The 15,954-nt window shown below is 43.6% G+C and overlaps 1 protein-coding gene across 1 annotated transcript in view; it reads left to right on the top strand.

Moving 5' to 3' along the window:
• The window catches only part of MACROD2 (mono-ADP ribosylhydrolase 2), a 903,624-nt gene extending 888,001 nt beyond the window's left edge, over nt 1-15,623 (top strand). The window contains exons 17-19 of the mRNA XM_067292887.1: nt 2,956-3,042; nt 8,788-8,856; nt 11,602-15,623. Of these exons, the coding sequence (XP_067148988.1) occupies nt 2,956-3,042; nt 8,788-8,849 (149 nt within the window). The 3' untranslated portion in view covers nt 8,850-8,856; nt 11,602-15,623. The remainder of the gene's footprint in view (nt 1-2,955; nt 3,043-8,787; nt 8,857-11,601) is intronic.
• Nucleotides 15,624-15,954: the final 331 nt, after the last annotated feature.

The raw sequence follows: 15,954 nt of genomic DNA, 5'->3' as shown, positions 1-15,954 counted from the left end.
GGGAGCCTCCGCAGTGAATTGGTTGTCAGGGTGGATCTTGTTCTGATCAGATGCTGCTGTTTAGGGGGAATGGGCTCATTTCTGGGCCGCACACAGTCTTACGGCACAGCAAGCAAGGAGCTTTTTGGATAATCCTTCTTCCACACGCTTGTTAGTGTAGGGAGCGCTCCTGCCCCCCCACCCACGATGATAGCAAGGGACAAGATGAAGATTTATATTAACAGAGTTTCAAAGCCTGTCTGAAAAACAGCTGATCTAATGTACAGGCTTCCTCCCAAGGTTTGCAGTGGGACTCAGCTTTGTTCAGGTTTAAAATATCTTCTTCCTCATTTGTCCCTGAACGTCGCTTCTCGCTATCATTTTGTGGCTGATAATATCCAACAATCAACATAGGCTGTAACAACCCCGGTATAGCCAAAATCCGTTCCCGGAGGGGATGGGGAATCAGCTATTCAGACTTGGAAAGAAGACAGAAATGCAGAACATGCATTAGCGTTCTTCTGACAATGTTTATGGCCCTAAACCCTTTGAAAACTGATTTTGCAAATTTGCTACTGTTGTTACTCTTTCCAGTATCTCTGCAGGTCTGCTCCAGGCTCACCTCAATTCGGCCCCAAGCCACAAACTGCTAGCTTTTGGTGTTGAGGGCCCTCAGCTCCTTCTGCTTTCATCCATGCAGCGGAAGCCCTAATTAGCACATGCGCGCACATGCCTGCACGCACACATGCACAAAATGTCTTGCCTTTTATTAAGCTCTGTCTTCCCCTAGCGCAGTGCCAATAATCCTTTGCACCTGCCCGCTGCATGAGAGCATTTCTGAAGTGGAACCTGAGAAACCTTTCGGCAGTGTGGTGAAGCCATGAGCACCGGCTAGTTAACAGGACATCTTGGATAGGACCTGGAAACTTTGCACGGGTGTCTTTAGGAGCTGACAGGAGCAGAGGAACTAGGCTGTTACAGAAACCGGGAGTCAAGACATAACCTGTCATATCATGTCTATTTTATTTGGTTAATAGACTGTGGTTTAGAGGAGGCAAAGTCTGATTCACAGGCATCAGCTGCCAGTCTGAACGTGCTGGTGCTTAGCAGGGCTCCTGAATACACGCTGCAGACATCTGGGGTGGCTTGGTAGGAAACGTCTTCACTGCAGGCTGCGCTCATTGCGGGGAGGTTGGTTTTTTTCCCCAAAACTTTGTTCTCCATATAGCCATTTCCCCAGGCTGATCAAAATGTAGCACGACCCAAATGAGATCATTCAGTGTATCCTCCTTGATTAATCAGTGCTTTGATAGTCATCCAAATTTCATATTGATTTTGCTAGAAGAAATCGGTCAGGGATTTTGAGTGTACATTCCCAGCCTTATGCTTGACAAGTTCCTGGCATGGGCAGATGCTGCCACAAGGGAGGGACAGCACTTTTGTCCTTCGTGCGTGTGTAAGAGAGCAACGGGCAACGGGTTAGGGAAGCGTAGGCCTGCCGGTGCGTGGCAGCCCTCCAGAGAGAGCCTCACTCGCCCTCGCGCCGTCTCAGGAGCAGCCTCGGGGATTTGATGTGCGTGCGGAGTTGCCACCCCAGGCCTGTGCTGGCACGTGGCGCGTGCAGCCGCAGATGTTTGCAGGCTCATTTTTCGTGTGTACAGGGAGATGATTTACACCAGCGAGGAGGAGGTGGCGTGGTTCATAGGATGATTAGCTGAAGGATTTCTCAAGTAGAAATGTTGCAATGATTGGCTACACCTCCATCGCTGTAAGGTCGTCTATCACGTTTTCCCCCCCCCCCCCAGCAGCTGGGGGGAATTGAGCTTTCTAGTTATTTGTGTTTGTTTCTGCATTTGCTGAGGACTTGTTTTAGCACTTCTATGCTTAGTAAAAGCATAATGCAGTGGAAGTTGCCTCTAAGACTAGCATTGCCAGCATAACGAGCACAGAGGAGACTAAAATCTCCATTATAGTACATTAGGTTGCAGATACAATTAGAAATAAAACTGGCAGAAAACTTCAGTGTAGATACATGTTTATGGACAAAATAAAAGTAGCACATTGAAGTGCATTAAAAAAAAAAATAGCTGTCCACAGAAAGGAGAAAGAGGTGTTTAAGTGACCTAGAATGTTTTATCTGTCTCTGTTGCTGAAGACATGAATGATTTCAGCTTAAAAGTAAGCCATTTTTGAAGTGTTTCAGTCCTTGCTGTACTTTGCTGTCTTGTAATAACAACCAAAATGTCTAGATTGCTTAGCAACCGATAGCTTGCCGTCCCATAGTTCAGCCACAGGATGGGTGTGAGAGCCTTTAGAGTTGCCACAAAAGTAGAAGTACCAGGATGGATATTAACTAAAAATTGCCCTTTCCGCACCCTTAATGGTAGAATATTAGGAGATCTCTGTATGAAACGGCAAAAACATTCTATTTCCATTTTAAATGTTGCTAGGATATTGAATCTAAGTTTCCAGATAAGCCTGCAGCAGAAGAGAGAAAAATGTGGAATTCCAGCAATAAAATGCATCTCCCTAAATTCAAATTCAAGTTTGTGTCTGACTCCCAAGAATGTCTGAACTCTCACTGTGTCTGGTTTTATTCTGCTAGCTGCAGAAACTTTCTAAGTGTGATTAGGTCCCCATCGTATATTGCATTTTACGAGCAGACAGGGTTCTTCAGAAATGATGAGAAAAGGATGGCGGGGAGGCAGCAGCCCACACTGTGATGTGGTTTTAATAATCCTAGTTACAAAAGAGTGCAGATCTCTACAAATACTCAAGCAGTTATTTTCAAACCATGTTCCTCCCTCTATATCCTCTGCCCTTTTCTCTAATGGCTGCTGCTATACAGCAGCAGAGCCTATAAAGGTAAGAGCATACCAGAGGAAAGAGAAAAAAATGGCATGCAGAGTCTGAGAATTATATGTTAATCAGGTGCTGTAAGTGTTGATTTTTTTCCTTCTTTGGCTTGTCTTACAGGAGAAATGCAAGAGAAAGAGGAAACTTCTGCAGAGCCTATGAAAGTTGAAATTTCTTCTGAAGCAGCAGATGTTTCAAATAATGATGGTACGTTCCTCCAATGTTTTAGTTGTCTGAAGTGCATACATAGCATACCTTTCTAGGACTTGTTTATACAGTTCAAAAGTATGAGAAATATATTTGTAATCTCTTCAGTTGAGTCTTCTGAGAGTTTATGCCATCCCTACTGTCACCTGCTAGAGGCTTATGAATTTTTTTAGCAATTATGTCTGGATCTTTCAGGCCTAGATCCACATTCCTAGTGGCCTATCAAGATTCAATGGAGTATGTTTCCCATAAAATTGACCCATAGGATGTCCTTGGAAATCTAGTGGAAGTACCTTTTCAGTGCCATGCCACTGCTTTTCTCATTGACTCAGCTGATATGTTCAATTGGTGTGTTCAGTCTGCTTTCCTTTTAACTAAGCCATATTTTGGATCTGCTGTAACCTTGGTCTGGAAAATGATTTGGCCAAGATGTATCTGGTTACAACTGGAAGTCAGAAGAGAATATTTCTGAAAGTCTCTGTACTAGGGCCTGACTCTGTCATGGGGGAAGTATTGCTTATAAAATTACTCTGAACTCATGTGTTGACCTCTAATCAGTATTAAGCTCCTTCTAGCTCAGAGCTGACTTCCCTTCCTGCTTCTTCAGCGTTTCTGTATAGTTCAATCTGGTGGAAAATGGAAGTTGTCTCTGAAGAAATTTACTACTAATAAAACAATAAGAATTTTGAGATGTAACAGAAGTTCTGGTCAGGCTTGTGAACATTATTGACCTGAATCTCCTGGCTTGGAACTCAAGGAAATTTTTTTGTCATTGACTTCAGTGAGAGGATGATCTAGGTGTCTGGCAAAGCCCTGGCAAGGATTGAGTACTGGGACCCTACTCCAGCTCTGTAGTGTTTAAGCAATTCATACACTAAAAAATGACCTTCTGGTCTCTTACCATGCATAAAGAAGCACAAACCAGTGTGCTTTGATTTTTTTTGAGGCAAACCCTTTACAACTCTTCATGCCACAACATTTGACTCAGTGGCTGATTTTGATATTGGACTGTAAGGAAGTTTCTGCAAGAATAGGAAAAGAAAGCATCCATAATGGATTTTCTATTTTTAAATATTAGAGGCTGTGCTGTTACTAGGAAATGTGCAGAATAAAGCCAAAAGAGCCTTCTCTCCTCATCTCCTGAACAGGCCAACCAAAAAACTCACAGTGACATTAAAATATTTTAATTTCCGATCCCTGGAATGGTCTGGGGTACTTAGTTAAAGCAAATCAAAATTTTGTAAAAGAATATCTGTAGGGATTTCCCACTGGAAAGAAAAGTGATCACAGGGCTACTCTAATGTGTGCTGTAGCACAGCACAGCTGGTTCAGCTGACAGATAGCTTCTGCAGTGATGATCTTAATAGGTTTCTTTGTTTCAGTTGTTGCTTATCTTGTAAGAGCTTTTGCATTTAATTCATCTTGTAACTTCATTCTTTGTGAACTTTCTAAGTTGTACAAAAGGACTGGAATAGGGTGTCTACTAAGGCTGCAGAAAAGTACTCTGATATTAAGAAAAGTCTTCATTTCTTCACAGCTTATGTTGCTGTTGGGATCATAGTACACGGTTGTTTTTCATTTGATCATATGTCACATGTTAAAAAATATAAAAACACAGATCAAAACCCTCATGCTTTGTTTTCTCTTAAGGGTTAAGTTTCACTGAAAAAAAACTGAAGAATTTCTAAATGTACTGGGTACTAGCTGAGATTGAAAAAAAAAACATAAAAAGGTTCCCTGTGACAGTAATTTTTATGCAAATTGCCTATTTTTCTCTGGTCCCCTTCCTCTGCCCCAGGAGAGCTCATCACTTCACAGCTGAAAGCGCAAGAATATATCAGTCAGTACCTCTTGGCAGCCTGGCTCTTGTGTTTTAATTTCATGTACCATGTCACAGTGAAAAGTGCTTTATAAAAGCTACGAGTTTAGATAGATGAGGTAGATCTCAATATTGGTTCATCTAGTGGGCAGGGCTGTAATAGTGATATATTTCAGAAATTGCTATTATTTGAAAGCTGGGCGTGATACTCCCTCAGAAAAGCTGTCAGAGGGTGTGCGTGTAAGCCTGACTGGGTAGGTATATATGTGTATACAGACATACAGGTAGCTGTTGGCAGTCGCTGCCAGCAACCAGAGCAAAGATCCCTGGCTCTTGTGTTACTTGTACCCAGGGCAGATGTGCTGATTAGTATTCCTAATGACTACAAAAGCCGCTTTTGCTGATAGGTTTCCTAGACAGTGTTTCTCTGCTGGCATATATTTTTTTATCCCACCAAAGCTTCAAGGATTACGAAGGTAGATGTTAGTTTCCAGCTGGTATTAGGCAGATCAGACTGTTCACTCCTTTAATAATGGGGTTACTCATCCATTCTTTTTATTTCAAGTCTTTGGAAAGCTGCATCTTGACTTGCTGACACAATAGGGGGAAAGAAAAAGATGAAGCAATCTCAAAGGAAGTGTCAAACCTGAAACTTCAAATTGTTTCATAAGCCAGTGTAAGTTGATGAATGCAATAGCAGTAACCTGACCTTCACGTGATTTGCAGAAGCAATATAAAAGCAAGATCTCAAACAGCTAACACCATCCTGCATTTTATGTTGTTGATGTAATATCTAAGAAACAAGTAACTACCAAGTAAAAAGATGCACATATCCCATCACAGCACAGTAGGTTTGATTCAAAATAGACACGGTTTTCTTTCCTGAACAATCTGGTGTTATAGTTAAATGTGCTATAGCTAAGTTACATAAATGCAAAGTGAAACATTGTTTAGGAAGCAGCTGAAGAAATAATTATTTTTGCAATATGAGTCTGACTGAGCTCCTATTTAAATCGATACAATAATACTTTTCTTTCATCTGCCAGCCAGGCCTGCAGCATAATATCCTTTGGGGGAAGAATGCTCTCTCTCACACAGACAACTCTAAACTTAGTTTTCCATTCTCCCATTTACCTGTCTTTTTTACTTAGATGATGAGCTGTAACTCCTGGCTACTGACCTTTAAGAGCATGCCTTGCTGCTGAACTACATCCCCCAGTTCAGCAGAAACTGCAGCACTTTGACGAAAGTGTGCTGTGTGCTGGGTTATTTCAGCACCGGTCGGCTCCTCTTTGGGGGCACTTGCTTGCTTTTGAGGGGAAATCCTTCTCGAGTCATAATCTGAGAGCTGCCAGCGAGTTCACAGGTGGAGAGGGAAGGTGTGGACAGGCACTCACCAACAGGTCAGAGTTTAAGAAAAAACAGAACACAGAAGTGCAGAGAGAAAGGTCCATTTCCACTGCAACCTTGCCATGCTTCACTACAGTACGGGGAGCAGGTAACACTGAATTTAGGAGACAGGCAGCGTCCTTGAACTTCTGGTGCTTCCCAGAGACGCCGAGCTTCTGGCCTTTGTACCGTGGTGCTGCAGGTGTAAAAAGCCTGCTAACTTGTGTTAGCACTTTAACACTTCCACAAACCTTGGGAAGAGGCGAGAAGGCCGCTTGTGGCTTGTGATACAGGTGGATGTAGCTCACACAGGGCTCACCTCGTAGGTCTGACACTAACTCATGCTGGCCTATGAGTCATGTCCCCTGCGTTCCCCATGGCAGTTCTTCCCTCTGCACTTGCAGTATGTGCTCTACTGCCGTGCTATTCTACCAGCTAAATACAGAGGGTTTTGTAGGTGGCCTTGCGGTGACGTTTCACCCAGTGGTCTGAAGAAGCTTGTCCTTCAGTTACAAGATCTTCCTGTCTCAGTCAGCGCTGATGCCAAGAGCTGACCTTAGTCACAAATGCAGAAAAAATGCTAAAAACAAAACTTGCAGGTGCCTTAGCACTTCCAAGCAATCTGCTGCAAGTACAGTGCAGTATTTTTCTGTGGTGATTCCAGATGCCTGTCTGCGATTTCCACTGGCAAAACAATCCGATTTGGGGATTTTGTTTCTTTCCCACTGGCAGGGGCTCTAGGTTTCAGGATGCCTGCAGAGCTTGAGTGCCATTGCAGGGTTTCTCCTGCCTGAGAAGGACAGCATGGGGTTGCCTTTAAAGCACACCTGTGCGGTCTGTGATTTGGCCACCTGAATGTGAGATGCTACCTGCAGGAGTAGCGTAGGCTGCTTGTAACCATTAAAAAGGAAAAGGGGAGAGGAGGTATACTCATTTTGGATGCTGACAGAGCTGAACCTTGAGTTTTGAATGAAACTTTTGTTCTGAAAGCGACCTCTATAAAATTGTGAGCAAAGCCTCACGGTGCTTTCGGAAAGCCAAGCCAGTGAAATTGGCTGACATAATGAGGCTGAGCAAGGCTGCTGTCATCAGTGCACAGCAGCCTTTCCTTAATGATTTTTTATTAAGCATCCTGTCTTTGCTATGCAAATGCACATAAAGAACACAACATAGCTAAATGCGATGTGCATCAGAGCTCCATAATCAGGAGTGGATACTTTTCTTATTATTCATTGCATACATCCAGGAAGCCATTACAGTATCTGTTCTGCATATGTATGATGAATAATTTACAAATAATTCATCAAAATCCTAACAGGTGTATTGACATGATATTGACTCAAAGATCATACTGCCTGGCTCAAAGTAGCACAGTTATTGATTTTGGTTTTTTTCCCCCTCATCTTTCCTTAATTTCTAAATCTTTCTTTCAGGTTTGAATTTTTTCGCTGTCACTCACATCAAATGACCCATATTCTGCAGTTGATACTGCAATATAAAACAAAGTTTTTTAAAGCAAAGTGTTAATATAAATGGCCTTATTAAAATTCATTCCAGAACAAATACTAATACTAAAAATACATCTCCTGAAGCACCCCTTTGTTTTCAGTCTAGATGGGACTGATCCCACATGCCACAGTTTATATGACATTTTTGCACAAGTCATTTGAAATGAATTTAAGCCTTGTATTTAAATTGTTTCTTGTTTTCAGTAATTTTAATGAAAAAATAAGGTTGTTTTCATAAATTAATAGTGCACTAGTAAGTATAGGAATATTTCCCCTGAATCCTCCCGTAGGCTACAGCAATTTGCAGTTGAAGGACATCCTGAGGCAGCATCTCTGTAATTAGAGATGGAGCCACGTTCAGGCCACAGCTCAGTCCAGGTTCCCGCCTGCAACTTAGTCAAAAGCCTGAGGATGTTCAAATCAAAGATTTTGCTGTATTAGTCAAAGACTCTGTGCAAGGAATCCTTTTTGATGTCACGAAGGGAGGTGAGGAGATCTGCAGACCTCATTAGCATGGCTGATATGAAAAACCTCCCTGTCAAATGCTAAGAAATGCTTATGCATGTGTGTAACGCTCTAACCGCCGCACAGTGACACTCCGGTAGGAACAGGCAAAGGCCAAGACCACTCAGTCCGGTGAAACTCTAAATCACCCTTTGGAGGTACCTGTGTCTCTGTCTACGGTCTGTGGAGACAGAGGAGGGCAATTAAGCTCCTCGATTAGGCACGTCGGTTAGGTGCCAAAGTTAGACTGGATGAATTTGGGCCAAAAGGAAACTCTAGATCTAGAGGCTGGTGTTTCTGGTGATACTGAAGCATATGCCCGTGCAGAACTGTTTGTCAGGGTTTCCCTGTAACTGTGGACAAAGATGGCTAGCCTAAGAGACATTTTGGCAGATTTATGGCATTGAATTTTTAATGCAGTAATTGAACTCTGTCCCCTTTGGGTTAGAAGTGGTTGTTACTCAATGTGATAAACTTAACATGTATTATGGATAGAATTTGACAACTGTCTTGTTTTGTTTTCAGCTGAAATGAATAGTCAGGTTGAAAGTGTAAGCAACCCTACAGAAACAGAGCTGGAAGCTTAACTAATAGGTAAGACACTTATGGCTATTTTCCCCCTTAGAGCAAGTGTGCATTTTCCCTCCAGCTTCCATTTGAAAACTAGATTTAGAAATGACCATAATTAAAGTTAGACTTCGCAAAAAAAAAAAAAAAAGAAAAGAAAGACAGAACACAAAGGAAAAGAATTTGTCCAATACGGCATATATTACGCAAAAAATAAAAATATCCAGTAGACTTGGTTTGTCAAGTAAATATTATAGTAGCTTTCTGCAACCGTAACGGATTTAGACAATGCATGGTTTTAGATCATCGGAAGGCAAGACAGCACCAAGATAAGCAATGGAAGAATAACTGAGTGAACAATTTTTGGCATTGCTTAGGAAAATGACAAGCAATTTATACTGGTTGGAACCAAGTTCAGTTCTGTGCAATCTGTATTCTGGGAACAACAGGTTCATGTCAGAAGGGGTTTATTGCCCTTGGCTCTCCGATGCCTAACGTCACTTCTAACTATACTGCTGTAAAGCAAAGCAAAGTCAGGGAGCTGCTTTTTGGAGCTTTGCTGCTTTACGCACTGAGTGATGGTGCTGTTGCAGGAGTGCACAATGGTGGTTATTGCAGCAGAATTGTTCATATACTTAAACAGCTTCACCCCTGGATAAAAATGATTAATTTGCTAGGAAGACAGAAGTCCGAGGCCCACCCTCAATTAAAAAAAGCGGTTGTGATTCCTAACTCAACAGTACAGTTTTAAAGTGTTAATACACAACACTCCCTCTGTGGAGGGTTATAATAAGTTGCCAGTATCATATACAGCAAGATGTGTTATTTATGCTTGTAATGGGATTTCATGTAGCTCGAGACCAAATATAGAAGCTTCACAACAGTGGCAGCTGTATCACGGAGATTTAAAATACAAGGTCTTATTACCGAGCATACCCCTTTGTCCTTGTCAGCATATTGACAATATGCTGCCGTGCTGCTGGAATGAGAAATATGGCCGATGGGGGCCCTGTTAAAAAAGTATTGAAGCAAAACTAGAAGGAAGCCTCATAATTAAAATACTGCTTCCACAGTTCTTCCTGTTTACATCCCCTTTCCTAGCTTCTGGTTTTATGCTCTGTTAAAGAAAGGAAGGAAAAGAAACTAGTAAAATCCTCACTGATAAAAATACATTTAAAGATTAATTCCCTGCATTGGTTTAAAAAATGTATCTGACAGTTATTACTGCTTTCACATGATCTGAAGGAAGTCTGTATTTTGTGCTGCATTTTCCCATGGAAATTAATGTCTGTGAATGTTTTGGGCTGGAGTCCTTTTTGCTTTATGAAGGTGAAGTTTTAGAAGAATAATACCACAATTATCAGTTAATTAATAAACCTCTTCAATTCCACTGCAAGGCCTGGCTATACTGGCACTATTCAGAAGGGAAGGGGCCTGAGCCAAGGGTACAAAATGCCTTTCCCAGCATTTTAATGGCATGTACAGGATTAGAAGTAAAATTTGAATTCCTCCCAGCTCTCTACTTAAGTCCTCCCTACCCTGTTGCCACTGCTTTAATTGCAAGGAGCAGATCCATGGAGGAGGATTGATCAGCTTGTTAAATTTCAAAGCACAGCACTCCCCAGGGTCTTTCAGAGCCAAGGAGATCCCTTTGGTTACTGCATTTGGTATTTTAATGTAGTATTTCTAAAAAACGTTGCAAGGTCTAGCACCAAGGCACCTACTAGAGCTGGGATGTCTCCAGCAGTGGAAACACAGGGCAAAGTGGGTAGCATGTTGCTATGGAAAAAAAGCAACCTTCATCAGAGCTGTGGCTTTGCCTCCCTGATGTCCGTGGCCATGCTTGCTCTTGAAACCACAGCCGGAGACTCCCGCGGTTTGTTGGCGCGTTGTGGCCAGCCTGGGGACCCCGGGATCGCCTCAGAGCTTCTTCGGGGCATATTTATTTTAGGTCTGGAGAGTGTCTGGGTGAGCAAGTGCCTTCACGGCGCGTTGGTGCTACTGTGCTAACTGTGGCTGGCGGGACATGTTTGTTTGCCAGGGCAGAAAAGCCATGATTTTTAAAGCGTGCTCAAAAACCACTTTCTGTGCGAAACCCAGTGGTCAGGAAGCAGGGGAGAAGGTGGTAATAAAACGATAGTTGGGGCCAGGATAAGCAAGGCCCTGTGCAAACAGTTGGTCTGAGAAATGCGGAGAGGTTCGCTGCGCGCGAGGAGCAGGCAGGTGCTGATGGGTCGTGGCTCATACAAGCCGAAGAGAGGCCAAGCTGCCGCTTGGGCTCTTGCCCCTTGTGGAGGCAAATCATTGCCTTGGACTTGCTAATGGAGTAAACGTGGAAGGCAGGGGGAGGCCCTAATTCCTAAGGGAGCCCCGGGGCTGAGCTGCGGCAAGGGGGCAGGAGGATTTGCTGGGCACAGGCGGTCCCGCGGGAGCATTTCGCGAGGCTGCGGTGACTCGAAGAATAAATGCATGTACGAAGCTGCGAGCTAATTGTTATGGTAGCCTGTCAAGGCAGAAGCGCGTGCTGAGCTTGCCAGGTTTTCCTCGGTGGGAGGGAGAAGTGCCGTCTGGTTGCGCACCTGCAGGGTGCTGTGCTCATGTGGGACGCTGTAGAAATAATAGTGTCTTTTATGTATAAACCTTGTGACACGTGCAAGGTCTACAGCCGTGTTACAAAGATTCAACTTCGGTTCTGCGAAGGCTTTTGATAGCAATTTAATGCACAGTGCCTTTTTCTTTTTTTTCCTCTCTCGCCCTGTCCCCGTCACGAAGGAGCGCCACGCGAGACGAGGACAGCAGACGACGGCTGAACGGCAGGCACCGACATCGTACGGCATCATTGCGACTTCTTGGCAGAAAAGAGCACGCAGAGGTGCTCTGCGGGTTGGGAGGGGAGGGAGCTACGGGGAAATGCCTCCTTGCTTTAATTTCTCTTTGTTCTCCGTTGCGTTTTGTTCTGTAAACCTGTTGGAAAGAAGCATAACTTCCCAGTTCTAACAATGTTTTGCAACCATCCCTGCAATTACAACAGTTTCTTCTGAACCACAGGTCCCTGTGTTATATTAGGTCTCTCTTCTTCCTCCCCGCTCATATCGTTAGCCCGTCGGGGCCCATCCCTGTTCTAGCATCTTTATCTTCTTTCCCAGTTATGGTACTGTCTGCAGGCAACTTGTGGGAGCAACTTTATCCTCCTCCTTTTTTTTTTATTTTTTTTCCCCTAAAACTGTTCCCTGGGGTATAAATGGAGATTTGCTGTGAGAACACGAACCGCCACAAAGGACTGCAATCCGCACACGCTGATATACAGCAGCCCTCCCTGCGCTAGGGATTTGAAAGGAAGGCGGCTCCAAACTCTCCGAACTACCGCTCGCCCGCCTCCGGGCTGGCGGATCGGCGGGCGCCGAGGGCGCTGAGCCCTGCCAGCCGCCGCGGGCACTAGCTGGGCCGCTCGGGCGCCCGGGGCGGGCAGAGCCCCCGCGTTCGCGCGCTCGCCTTGCCCGCCCCGCGGCCTTGTGCTCGGCCTTTCCTTCGCTCCGCTGCTTCCCGGCCCGAAGGAGGGATCCGCGGCCCCTCGCAGCTAAACCGTGCCTGGCGGACGCCTCGCGCTGCGCCCCTTCGCGGCGTGGCGGGGATCCCGTACGCAAATCACGCGCGTGGCCTTGGACAGTCGGTACCCCCAGTCAGTCTCCCTCGTCCCTCGTTACGCCTGCGCGCCTCGCACCCGCGCGGTAGGTATGTCCTTAAAATACTTGTGGGCACCAGCTAACTACCTGACCCTGTGAGTGACCGAGGATAACAGGCATTTTGCGTTCAAAGACACCTTCAGATATGGCTTCTAGCTTTAACAGCTTCACACTGGATCTTGTGGGAGCCCTCATTATATTTTCTACTGCATATGCATGGATTTTTTTTTTTTAATTAGGAAAAAAAAAGCAATTAACAGTTATTTGGATAAGAATGTCTTGCCATATGTCAATTGTTCTGCCAGCAAATGCTGCGCTGAAATTTTTTGAAAAGGAACAAAGAGGTCTTGCATACATTTCTCAGCCACACTGTAAATGAACTTGACAGACAATACACAGGGTGGAGAGCACGCAACCTGTGTCCAGGGTGTGATGTGCTACAAAATCTTAGAATTTTACAGTGCTGCTGGTAATAATCTGACCATTTTGAACAAAGTAGTTGTGGTTTTTTTTCCCCCCAAAAATATGCACAAGTCCCAAAATAGTTATTTACTAGCTGCCCCCCACACACAAAAAACAAGGTGAAAAGACATGGAAATATATCCATCCTACTGTGATTTACTAGATTTATCCCAGCTATAGTAGGACTGGTGATAACATTTCTGTCGGTGTAACTGTGAGCAAAATGTGGCCCTAAATGCACATACCATTGGCTATAGCATTTGATGATAGCTGTCAGCTGCTGATTGATTTGAAAGGGTGTCAAGACAAACACAGATTAGAGAGGGAAGTACTAACCCCCCCCGCAGATGGCACTGTGAGCACATGGCCCCGAGAAGTGCTGCCTCGTACTTTGCAGCGTGCAGCTCTGGCCCATTTGCTTGCTGGGGGATCAGACGGATATTTCCACGTGCTGGCTCCTGGGGCGTTTTAACCTACATGACACTAGTGCTGAAGAAGATCTGAGGGAGCTGCTTCATTGCGGATTTCTTTCTGGAGGTTGGTGGATATGTAACGCTGAACGGGATCGGCTTTGGAAGAAACAAATGAGCTGAACTAAGCCTATTAATCAGTTTTACAGTATTGCTAGGTGATCCTAAATTTGCTACCTGTGATGCCTCTAGCCCCGTATTTTGGACTCCCTGTTCCCATTGAAGCATTGGTGCTGGTTTTCTTTCCCATCCCTGTTAGCTCGACAGGACGTGTCTTTTGCTCTGTGATTTTTTTCCTGCTGTTCCTTCACCTTGTTTCCAGCCGATTCCAGTTTTGCGGTCAGATTGTGTATCTGCATGATGCACACCTAGTATGTTGCTGTATGTTTTCCATATCTGATGATTCTGATTTAATTAGCCTGTCATAACAGAAGGGGGAGGAGTGGAAAAATATCTCAGGAGGAAGAGGAATAAATGCAGTAGGTGTCTCTCATATCAATTCCCCTTTTGTGTGTTCCCTGGGAAAAGACAAGGATAGAAGGGCTCCCTTTATCTAGTAAGGGGAGGGAACCACCTCCATAGGGCAGGAAATGAATCTGGAAAATGAGTTGCTCTGAGCTGTTCAAACTGCCAAGGGAAACCTGGACAGCCATGTCCTCAGCTGGTGTAAATTGACCTCGGTAGAGCCATGACAATTTATCCAACTGAGTATCCAGTCCTCTCGGCATTTAATTCTGATGATGTTGCTGCCCTGTGCAATGTTAAGTGAGCGGTAGGCTGCTGCTAGCCACATACCCTGTGTCCCTCACACAGTTGCAAGCCTCAGTTTTGGTGGGGGAGACAAAGAGCCACTTGGGAGACTGGCTATGGCGGTGCGATAAGATAGAGAGACAAAGACTCCTTGAACTCCTTGTGAAGGCTGACTGATATAAAAAATAATTAACTACAAAAATGCTTCACATTAGACACTCTCCTTATAACCCCTGACAGTAATTTCATTGCCATTTTCATTTAATCTTGGTCCTTGAGCAGCAGCAAGTCTTTGAAACTGTGAAACGTTTGCCTGAAGATGCAGCAGCAGAGGGTGCAGCCACGATAGGAAGTGTAAAGGAAGAAAATGTATGAGCTTATTAAATCCTTACGGTACAATTTTCAGATATGTCTATATCTTTCTTTCTTCGGGTGGAATTTGGTTTTTTGTTTTGTTTTGTTTTTTTAAACTAATCATAAGCTGGGTATGTTTGGGCAGTATGAGTTCTTCAGCTGTGTTTTTTAATTATGGCTGGACCAGGACCCCTTATTGCAGTCGCCATCGATTTTGCTGGAGCTAGAGAAATGCAGAAAGTAGGCTCTGCAGAATAATAAGAATCAAACCTGGAATAACTCCACAGTCTTGTGGATTTTGGTTTAAAACTAAAATTTGTTCCCAGTAGGTGGCATGAAGAGAACAGAAGCCCTTCAGTCCCGATGGTTGCATACAAAGTATCAGAATCTGCTTTTAATGGTGTAACTCCTATTTTTGAAAGTGCTCATCCCTACAATTAGGCACAATAATCCTCCAGCTAGTGACTGCTCTGATGATGGACATGTTTCCTTTCATACAGACTTCCAAAGGAGATGTCTGAGACATTGTAATACTGGGTCACATATTCACTGCGGCTAATTGTAAATCTTTCTATAAAGCACTGAAAAAGCCTCTTTGTGAATTAACACTGTTCTGCTTTATGCACTTAATTAAAAAAAAAAAGACATTTCTCTATATGCGGTGCATGCCTGCTTTGCTTTTAAAATGACAAACTTAGCAGAGTATGTTGGATCTATTTTCTTGGGGAATAGGGGTTTTTACCACATGATTCATCAAGGATTTGCCTTATCCTGACATTTGTGATATAAAGGAAAGTTAAAAAAAGCAATTTTCTTGATCAAACAAAAATACGTTTTTACTTAAACGCAAATAAATGTAGACTGTTGCTTGCAAAACGTCTTCTAATAGATGGTATAATAGCTATATGGGTTAACACATGCCTCTTTTGTTAATCTGTCATTTACATGCTGAATTTGCCTCTGTCTCTGTTATTTTTCCTTTCATTTGTGCCATACATTGGAAAACTTAAAGAAATGATGCCTTCATACTACAATGTTCGTTAAAGCAAAATATTAATAAAACTTGTTCAGAGGACATTGCTTGTGTATTTTTTTTCCCCTAGCTGTGCTGATTATACAGCAGTCATTTTGGACATTAATAACGGATATTTCAGGCTGGAAATGCAATTGCAAGTGCTCACTGCTGATTCCTTATTTAAATATATCGTTCACTTAGTAGTTAAGTCTTGTGAGAAATGGATCCCTCTGAGGGGTTTTTGGAAGGCAGTAGTGACAGATAAGAATGCAAACTTTTCAGCTTGAAGTGGAAAAGGTTGACTGGCTGATCCCATAACTAAACCGGTGATGTTATAAAAATCCTGGCGGTTACACCAGTACTAATTCCCCAGCACTCTGCACTTTCTGTG

Source organism: Apteryx mantelli, chromosome 3, assembly GCF_036417845.1.
Source record: "Apteryx mantelli isolate bAptMan1 chromosome 3, bAptMan1.hap1, whole genome shotgun sequence".
NCBI lineage: Eukaryota > Metazoa > Chordata > Aves > Apterygiformes > Apterygidae > Apteryx > Apteryx mantelli.
The sequence above is the reverse complement of the archived record's forward strand: the minus strand, read 5'-3'. Positions and strand labels throughout refer to the sequence as shown.